The 10,410-nt window shown below is 35.4% G+C and overlaps 1 protein-coding gene across 1 annotated transcript; it reads right to left on the bottom strand.

The window, feature by feature from the left end:
• Window positions 1-500: 500 nt before the first annotated feature.
• On the bottom strand, window positions 501-9,641 carry LOC21409827 (calmodulin-interacting protein 111). Its single transcript, XM_024173858.1, has 12 exons — window positions 9,492-9,641; window positions 8,906-9,220; window positions 8,039-8,197; window positions 6,117-7,003; window positions 5,295-5,499; window positions 4,690-4,897; window positions 3,843-4,285; window positions 2,955-3,381; window positions 2,712-2,792; window positions 2,299-2,489; window positions 1,978-2,164; window positions 501-1,372 (listed from the first exon to the last, which is right to left on the bottom strand). Exons 2-11 carry the CDS (start codon window positions 9,203-9,205, stop codon window positions 2,018-2,020), a joined length of 3,048 nt encoding a protein of 1,015 aa, XP_024029626.1. The 5' UTR covers window positions 9,206-9,220; window positions 9,492-9,641; the 3' UTR covers window positions 501-1,372; window positions 1,978-2,017.
• Window positions 9,642-10,410: the final 769 nt, after the last annotated feature.

The raw sequence follows: 10,410 nt of genomic DNA, 5'->3' as shown, positions 1-10,410 counted from the left end.
ATATAATTATAATATTATATTATATGATAATATAATAATATTAGAGTTATTAATATAATTATGATATTATTTGTTACAATATTATTATATTATATTATATTACGAGTTTGAATTTTAAATTGAGAAGATTGTAAATTTTAAATTTCATTTTGGGTATTATAAAAGTTTCATTAATTGTACTATGTTGATTCCTACAAAATCTAAAAACTAAAGTTGACTTTAGGTTGCTTTTAATTTTGACTATAGATTCTTGAAAAAATTTTCAAAAAGTACTTTTGAATAGATTTACCAAGCACTAAAATTAGCTTCTGCTACAAGCAGAAGCTGATTTTAGAAGAAAAAAATAATACCAAACTAAGCCTAAGTTAGAGAGAGAGAGAGAGAGTAAAAGAGAGAGAGAGATGTTACCTTAGGCAAAACATGTTTAGTAATATTAATTTATAACCAACTCCAATAGCCTAATTCAGCAAAGACAGATTATGGAACCGATCTCGGTAGATTTCACTCGAGCTTACTTCATAAAGGAGAAAAAACCACATGACATTAGTGTCAGTGAGACCTGAAAAACCATTTCAGAATCCAACAAAAACCTCTCGCCACGCTAGAGGACCATCGCACATTTTTCTTTTCCAACAGCTGCCACATCCGCTGTAAGAGAAAACCGTTAAAACTTAAAAAGGCATATATAATGCACGCTTATTACAAAAGTCGATAGTTCTACACAAGACACAAGAGAACCCGCTGCGGGGCACGAAATGCTAGCCCCACAATCGACGAATGGCCCTGATGATGGCTGCACAAAAGGTTAAAAGACAAGTCCCAGCCAGGATAGACGAGAAAAAAGGACCACTTCCCACATCATGTCCCTCCCTATTGTTCTAATCACAAGGATACTAAATGCAACTTTGAAAAGGATTCCCACAAAGACATCTCAAAATAGCGAAGCTCAGTGGACCATAAGTTATAGGTTACACTCAGTGCCATTTGAAGTTGAGTGCACATTTCTCATGAATAGAATAGGATAAACCCTAATTCTCTCCTCCAAAAGATCACATGATTGACGTTCCCTTCTCACTGTAACTCTTTTATTCATGTGCATACCTTCTCTCTTAACTTCCCATAGCACTACTTTCACTTCCTGAGTGGGAAATCCATCCTTATGTCCACACTTGGAAATTATGTTACTGTTTCAAGTCAGACAGCTCAATCATCTTTTATTCTGGGAAATTAGGAATGAAGCCTCGATCTATGACAGGAGGATGGAAGAGACCTACAAGATAAGATTTGTGACTACCCACTTGAAGCAGAAGTTGAGTGTGTCATGAACACAGGGAGCCAGCAAAAGAAGCATTTGATAGATTTGAAACAACTCCTGTATTATCAAAGTAGCGGAGATCGGTCACCTACTCCATTTCTTGAGCAAATAATGTATGCAAGCTGCTAGTGGAAATGCAATTGAAGTGAAGAAGATGAAGCCACAAAAAAATATATGTATACATATATTTATTGCATAGATTTTGACCCAAATTATGTTTTCCATTTTGATTATATAATTTTTGCTGATTTGTAATTAAAATTGAATTCTTTTATGCGTTTAGATTTTGGTACATTAGAATTATTTTTTTTTATTAGGCTTTAGTAACTTCTCTTTGGATAAAGGAGATGTCTTTGTTGCCCAAGGCCAAGGACTTGAGGCTCTATAAAGATGCAATTTATTCGAGGGTTTTACGTTATGAGAAATGAGAATTGACGAGAAGATCGCGGGGCATGTAGAAACGTGAGGAATAGGTGAAAAGCACTGGCGATAGCTGAAGTCCCTAGCTTTGTGGGCTCACTTTTTTTTTTTTTTTGCTCTGACTCGAGTCTCATACCTTGTAAGTTTCTATATACATAATGTTGGACCTTGATTGTCATCCTAACATAATGACAAAAGACGATTTGAAAAGCTAAGAAAACAAGTAGTGGAAGAAGTTTTACCACATGGGAATCAATTTGCCCCACTTGAGTACTCTTGGCATCATAATTTCGCTTCTTTTCCACTTGAATGGACAAGCCTTTGAAATTTTGTTGATAATTCTTGATAAGACAGAGTTGCCGATGGCTGCACTTTTGTAATAGAAGTCCTCAGATGTTGCATTGTTATTTCTGAGGCATGAAGATTCTCCTGGTAGCATAAAAATCACAAATCAGTAAGAAATGCAAAAACAAAAAACAAAACAAAAACAAAAACAAAACAAAAGAACAAAAACAAAAACAAGAGAGAAAGAGTAAGCAAATGGCAAACTAAACCAAACTGACCGCCATAGCTTTCAAAGCTGCTTCCCGGCAGATAGATGCTATATCAGCTCCTGTAAAGCCTTCAGTAAGAGAAGAAAGATCCTTTATGCTAACATCAGAACTACACGGAATTTTGCGTAAATGAATACGGAATATATCTTCCCGATCACTCTCATTTGGAGGTCCCACGTATAGCAGTCGGTCAAAACGACCTGTCCATGAAATTAATCAATTATTAGTGTTGTCAGTTCCGATGGGAGGCGGAAAGATGACGACAACAACGCAACTGAGTGTGGATGATTGATTATTAGGATACTAGTGGGTGGAGTTGGTGTATAAGTCTAATCACATACATGTAGGCGCATTGTTACCACAGGCAAACTGTGGCATTTTATTAGAGATGAACAGTAAGAAAGAGATAAGAGTGTTATAACCTGGTCTAAGTAGAGCAGGATCCATCTTGTCAGGTCGATTCGTTGCAGCAATAACAGTAACATTAAGTCTTTGATGTAAACCTGAAGCAAACAAAATCCTTTTGTCAAACGAAAATTTAAATAACTAGAGGTAATTTTCAACCATGAAGCACATTATATGTAAATGTTTCTCCAGCTTAAATTGCTGGGAAAATTCCGCAACGTAGACTGACGAGCATAACAAATTATAAATTTGTTACGAACCATCCAATTCAACAAGGAGTTGACTCATAACCCTATCAGACACTGAAACCCCTTCATTTTCCTTCCCACGTACAGTAGCAAGACCATCAATTTCATCAAAAAATATGATGGATGGGGCATTGGCCCTTGCCTTCGCAAACAGAGATCTAACAGCCTTCTCAGATTCACCAACCCATTTACTGAAAAGTTCTGGACCCTTGACAGCAAGGAAATTCAGTCCTGCTTCAGAAGCTACTGCACGTGCCATTAGAGTTTTGCTGCATCCAGGAGGACCGAACATCAAAACACCTGTAGGGGGCTGGGTCCCTATACGCTTGAATGCATCCTGGTGCTTTTGTGGCCATTCTACAGCTTCCATTAATTGATTCTTAACCTCCCTTTGGCCCCCAACATCTTCCCAACGAACCTTTGGAACCTCGAGTATTACCTAGAAGTATGTAAAACAAAAGCATGGAAACAGGTAATCAAAAAAACAAAAGCATGGAAACAGGTAATCAAACAACCATATTCTTCCTTCAACAATCTAGCTCAAAATTTCTCCTTGGATGACAGTTTATAATATGAGCTTACAAAAGTTGTTTCTTTCAGGAAGAAAGAGAATTGTAGCATATGAAACACTGAAAGAAACAATACGACGCAACATAAATTCACATTGATGTACTAAGGGGCGTAGTCTAAGATGGATCAATATCATTTGTGGTAATAGGAAGCTTTTCCATCGTCTTGTAGGTTTGTAGATAAAGGCAAAATGGATAACTGCTAACGCATAGGAAGTCTCTTTGTTGTTGTCAGATGTTACATTAAATAAGCTTAATTAGGATAACGGACCTAGCTACAATAACATGAAACAGCCACACTTCATTCCCAAAGAAGGAATATTTAGCATACCTCTCGCATAGCACTGGGCCTTACTTTCATTTTGGCCTTCTCGAAATCTTCAAAAGACACTTTCAATAAAAATTCATCTTTAACACAATGCTGAACCTCGTGTATGTTGTCATCTGATACTGTTCCCTTTGATATGGATGAAGATGCAGAATCTAAGTAATCAATTACATTGTATCCTGTATCTTTTGAGCAATCAGATTTCACTACGTCACAATCTTCATATGGAATACACTTTCCATGCAAATTATCATATGAATTTCTTGATTTGGCATAACGTCTAAGACAAACCAAGGCTGCCTCATTGCATAGAGCAGCTAGGTCAGCACCTACAAAACCATGTGTAGCAATAGCAAGGTTTTCCACTTGGACGTCTAAAAGTGAGTGCTCCATGTCACCCAGAAGAGAAAGCAAGATCTCCAACCGCTGCTTCGGAGATGGCACACCTGCAAACCAATTTTCAAACCAAGATAAACAAAGAAAAAAGTCACACCCATTCTAGATTTATAAATGAAACAAACTTCGATATATTGCATTTTCTGATCTTCTCAAGTGAGGTGTCTAAAGCATAAAAGCCACAATTTGACAGCGTTATATAGTATGGACTTCAAATCAGAATGGGAAATAATGGGAAATGTTAAGTAGAAAGACTCCGAAAGGTTCCTTAGGAAAGAGGCAGGTTATAGACAGCTTCATCTTGGGAATCTAAGAATATATCCCTTTTTTCACCCTGTTCCATTTTAGGAATATGGAGTTTTCCTATTTGTCTTGCTGGAGGAAATCTTGTCCTCTGTTTTGAGATTTTGTATTCTTTAATCTTTAGTTCTTCATAAATGAATAAATTTGATACCTATTTCAATTTCCCTATCAAGTCTTCCAGGTCGTCTGAGAGCAGGCTCAATACTATCAAGCCTATTGGTAGCAGCAATTACAAGTATCCCATCACTTCTACTAACCCCATCCATCAAATTCAACAGTGTAGCAACCATTCTTTGAGATAGTTCTTCTCCTCCGTCTTTCCTTGCCGGTGCTATGGCATCCAACTCGTCAATGAATACCTGCAAACTAAACCTATTACTAAACAATGCATTAGAAAGAGGAAGATTTAGTTAGTAAGAATAAACCATTGAACTTTGGTCAGATAAAAGTCATCTTGGATATCATAAGGATAACTTCCCTAGTTCCTATGACATATTTTAGCTTGCATCTATGCCACCCATATAAACATTGAGATTTACAATTTATAAGACAGATTGAAGACAAGTTTCAGATGGTTTTCGACATTAGACTCACTGGTCTCAATTTGAGGTGCTTTTATACTCACAAAAAACTCTGGAATTTGATGAAGTTCACCATCCTTTGACTCCACTGAAATCATTTATGCTAAACATAGAGGTGACAATAATCCTAGAATAGAAGGCATAAATGTAGTATGTACAGAGAAGGAAGTCTAACCACAGCTGGTGCAGCTTGGCGAGCGGATTCAAACAATTCATGCAAAGCTCGCTCACTTTCTCCATAATATTGACTTACGAGCTCAGGTCCATTTACAGAGAAGATAATAACACCAGCATCACGAACGCATAATCGAGCCAAAGAAGTCTTTCCAGTGCCCGGAGGACCATGAAGAAGCACTCCCTTTGTAGTTCGTAAACCAAGACTAAATAGTTACATCAATGATCAACATGAATGTTAACTATAATAATCAATACAACATTCAAACATGATTACAATGATATGAAGGATGATAATAAATTCAGGAAACAACAGGAACCATACGCGCCCAACATGTAGACTGTATTAGTTCCTATACCTCCTAAAAGAAGACAATTGATTACTCATATGATCATCTTCCAACACGTAGTGGAAGGAAAATTGAAGATTTCCGTTCTTTAAAATGTAAAGAGTGAAAGTTAAGCTATTTGAATATATAATTAAATCTATATAGTTCATCTTCTTCAAGCATGTCTTTCCTAGAACTCCCACTATATTGTTACCTTGGTTATGCTTTCAGTAAGAAAGTAAAATCAGTTAGAATATAAGTTTCTTTAGTGTTTCAATCATTATCTTGTCTTAGGGCTGGGAAATAAAACCTTATATGGCAAACCACACTTCTCATATATCCAATGGATGGAAGATTTTTGTTTCAAATGAAAATTCTGATAATTTCATGACAACATTTTACACAATTTGAACTCTAAGAATCCAAGTTAGAATTTCAGTAGTAAAAAATGTAGGCCATGTTTCAAAATGCAACTATGTATAATCTAAACATACCTTGATAAAGTATTTACTGAAGAGGAAACTATGATATCCTTCAAAATTGCATATTCTTTAGAAAGACCACCCAATTTTATGTTATTATCTCTGGAATCAGCTTTAACATCCATAAATTCGAAGTCAACTGTAGACAAAACTTGTCTCTCTGGAGTTTTTGACGCCACTTTTGACGGTAAAGATAAGCATACTTTTGTTTCATTCACCACGATAAAAGCATCAATTGAATTTTGTAATGATTCAGAAGCCTTGTGTAGCAGATTATTGCTGCTTTCACTGGTCGAACCATAGTCAGTTCTATCTGCCAACAACTTTTTAGCGCCAACCACTTGGAAGAGACAAAGCTGTGAAAGTACCGGTATGGTAACAAGATTTCCTCGAAGTAGGCAGCGAGAATTAAAAAAAGGAGCAGCTCGTGCCTCAATAAGCCTTTTAGTAACACCTTGTTCCCCTAATAACTTCATGATGTCAAATGTATCAAAAGACGGACCATTTGAGTTGGTTAAGTTCGCCTTAGAATCATCACATCTAGGTGAAGTTAACTGATTTATAACTGAAGAGCCAACCTTTATCTGATTCATTGGTGTCTTAGGGGATAAAGGTCCAACCACTCCACTTTCGGAACAATCAAAAGATGTTTCTGAAGACATCGTCACAGAAGCACTGGTTTTGGTTAATTTCCTAGAGTGTACCAGCTCTAAAAATAATTCATCGCAGTTATAAACCAAAAGAGGATTAACCTTGCTGCTACGTGAATTTTCATCTTTAGTTAAATGACTAGGTACTGTCTGACTTTGCGCAGGATATATGAAAACAACCCTACCCAATGTAGGATCTCCCATTGTGTCTGAAAGTCTCGAAGACAACCTCACTCCACTTTTTGCAACCTGGGATGAAGAGAATTTAAATCATATGATTCTAAATTTAGAAAAGATGTGTGGAAAACGTATTTGAAAATTAATAAGAGTTGAAATGTAAACCCCGATTCTTTTGATTCAGAGGCTTGGGATCTCTACAAAAATTTTAGGTAAAATATTAAAATCTAGATCCACAGTCATTCTGAAGTCTGTAACATGAAGTATAGGTAAGTTTTTAACAACATGGATGGGGTAATTCCTTGACGTGTTTGATGACGATTATCATACACGTGTTTCAGCAAAACCCCAAATGGAAGTAAGAAGTGAAACTATTCACATATGTTTCAGCAAACCTAAAATGGAAGTAAGAGTTATTAGTAAAAATAATAATCATGTGTTTCGGCAAACCTCAATTGGAAGTATGAAGTATAGGTGGAAAGCATTTCCATTACATCAGCTGATATTTGTTAGTTCCCTTTTTTATACTAGAAGATCAATTATACTCGGATACAATGGTAGATAACTCCAGGCCATGGAATGAAACCCTGTAGCGTATCTTGATGCTATTTTCTGACCCAAAGAAAATTATGTTAACCAAATTTCTCGCCTATCAATAATGTAATATTATTTAAGGTTACCAAGTGCAACGAATGTATTAAGTCAACAACTAATACTTGAAATAATAATATTTCATAAAGAAGGATGAAATAAATAAATAAATAGTTGAAATCTGATCGAACAAGTGTCTGCTAGTAACCATTCATAAACGAGAATAAATATTACTACGACCTTTACTCACCAAAGAGAGAGGGAAAAAAATAATAAATAGAAACTGAATCTGATACCTCAATAAACTCAGCCAGAAATGTATGAATTTACTGAAAGGTATAAACGTAAATTATCACACCTGAATGCTATAAATATTATAATGGATAATCTTTTGGTGTTTTTAAAGGTCTCCTAACACTGTTCACATATGTTGCAGTGAAATCAAACAATTTCCATGGCATAGACTCGTAATACTAAACTACGCTGAGAAATAGTAAAGATAATTGTATATCAGACCTTAGAAGAAGACCAAATCGTTGCAAGAGCAAAATAGAGTCCTGCTTCATCATTGAATCGATCAACCAAATGACATCCAAAAGTACTAGCACATTCATTTGCTAATGAGATGAGAGGAAAGCAATGTGAATGTTTACTATCTAACGAAGGGAAAGACACCTGCATAAAGGGATCAGAATGTTATTGCGAAAAGAAGTGACAAATGAAAATGAAGAAAAAGCGAACGAGCAAAACTATTGCATCATATACATTTAACTATTTGTTTACATGACAAAAATATAACAGCTAAAGCTAGTTCTCAGTAGTCAAAAAGAAAAAGCAAGGAGATTGAGATATAAGAAGTGGCAAGAATCAAATGAAAGGCAAAAAGGAAAGGGACGGACATCAAGAGCAAAAGAAAAATGCAACGGAATAAAGTGCTAGAGACAGAAATTCCTCACTGCACCAAGAAAAACACAACTGACTTTGATGTTCCAACAAGAGAAAGCATAATCTTGGCTAAAGCTGCATATAAATGAAAGAAAGAGAGAAAAGGCCAGTGTAGCTGTAACATGAGAAATTAGCAAAAGTCTCCGTACATATATACATATACACACACACACATTTATTTATTAATTTATTTTCCGTTGGTTTCTACATTATACTCCCATCTTAGTGGACATGTAACCTCATAGATACAATACTACTCTAGCGAATCAGCCTCAATAGTATTCTTATTTTTCCAATACAGTGCAGGATTATTCATCAACTATTCTTCCTTTAGGCCGATACAAACTAATTTATTTATAAGTGGGAACTGCAAGACAAAAACAAAATCTGAAAAACAATATACCTTCTATATCTATAAAGCTAAAACGGGCAAATTACCGATGCTAAGGAACCGGGGGCGAACCCAGATGCGACCATGGACGACTCAGATAGCCAAATGTTGTATCCTTTAGACTTAGAAACGTGTTGTTCTATATCAGTGACTTGGCCAATGAAAGCAGTTTTTCCGATCAGGGAAGGATACTTCACTGAAGCTTTTTCCAGGGTGTGCATAAGATTCTCATCACTGGTTTCAGAGTCCAGAGAAGGCGTCAGCGACGGAGTCCGAGGAGATGAATGCTGATCAGAATTCGACACCCTTGACAGTGTCTTTGATTGCTTCTTTGACTTTGAAGGCATCTTTAGAATTAGATTCTGTGGACACATAATAAAAGCAATAGTAATCACTAATCAGAAGAACAAACTATAAGAAAGAACACAACCCAATTCAGAAATCAACCAAAATTAGTCTCAAATCATCTCCTCAGCCTCAGGAAAGAACGATTATAACATAAACGCTCAAATTATCTCCTCCTCAAAGACAAAGACAAGACATTTGGTTTATCCAACACAAAATCAATCCCAAATTCAAACCGAAAAAAAAAAAAATTACAAACAGAAAATGAAATGGAGAAGCTTGGCTTACAGGTGGAAGATGAGATTGAGACTGACGGAACAATAAAGAGCTAAATCACCGTTAGATATTGAGAATAGACCGGAGTCGGACGTCCGGTGAGAGAGGGGCGAGATCGAGAACGAGAGCAAAGCAAATAGGGTTTAGGGTTTTAGGTTTTTTTTTTTTTTTTTTTTCTTTTTTGTATTATTATCTTTCGTTAAAGCTGATGTAAAAATTATGTTTATATTTAAATTTTAAAAAATAGAAAAGAAAAAATTAACATTGGTCTTGAAGTTTACCTCATCGATTTTTGTTCATGAATTAAAATTATAAGATTAAAATTATTTTTTATTTACGTGTATTTTTTATAAGAGAAAATATTATAACGAATTATGAACCATAATTTAAATTGGAGTACGAATCCCCTTACCAAACGTCACAATAGTCTCTTTCTCTGGGACATTTTAAATTTAACCTTAATTGTTTCAGCTTTAATATTTTGCATTAGTTTTTTTTTTTTTTTTTATCTTTTACGTTAATTGAATGTTAAAAGGAGCACAAAATATGAATGATATTTAAAATATGATTTTACATTTTTTTTATAATTGAGTGCATATTATGTGTTTTATTTGCCTCCCGTATCTGCTCTTATACCCGTCTTATTTAAGATTAGGGTCCGGAGAATCCAGGAGGCTTTATCTATAGTTTACCTATTTACATGGCACTAGATGCTTGGAAACGATCATCCTGGAAAGGTTTGATTCAAAGAGATGGGAAATTTAACACCGACGAGATTATAAAATCGAGCCCCAGTTTAAGAAATCCAAGTAGAGATCGGTTTCCACACTAAAATTCCTCTCCGACATTTATGAGAGGTTACATTAGCCCAATTATATGTACAAATTTTCTTGTGATGTTATTAATTTTATTTTTTTAAATATCTGACTTA

Source organism: Morus notabilis, unplaced genomic scaffold (assembly GCF_000414095.1).
Source record: "Morus notabilis unplaced genomic scaffold, ASM41409v2 Scaffold518, whole genome shotgun sequence".
Lineage (NCBI taxonomy): Eukaryota > Viridiplantae > Streptophyta > Magnoliopsida > Rosales > Moraceae > Morus > Morus notabilis.
The sequence above is the reverse complement of the archived record's forward strand: the minus strand, read 5'-3'. Positions and strand labels throughout refer to the sequence as shown.

What these genes read in the sequence shown, in the direction of transcription:
- LOC21409827 (XM_024173858.1), bottom strand. Translation starts at nt 9,205, where the DNA reads ATGCCTTCAAAGTCAAAGAAGCAATCAAAGACACTGTCAAGGGTGTCG. An exon ending in CCCCCGGTTCCTTAGCATCG is followed by an intron (nt 8,198 to 8,905) that starts GTAATTTGCCCG and finishes CCCTTTATGCAG; the next exon opens with GTGTCTTTCCCTTCGTTAGA. An exon ending in TCCTGCTCTACTTAGACCAG is followed by an intron (nt 2,490 to 2,711) that starts GTTATAACACTC and finishes TTTCATGGACAG; the next exon opens with GTCGTTTTGACCGACTGCTA.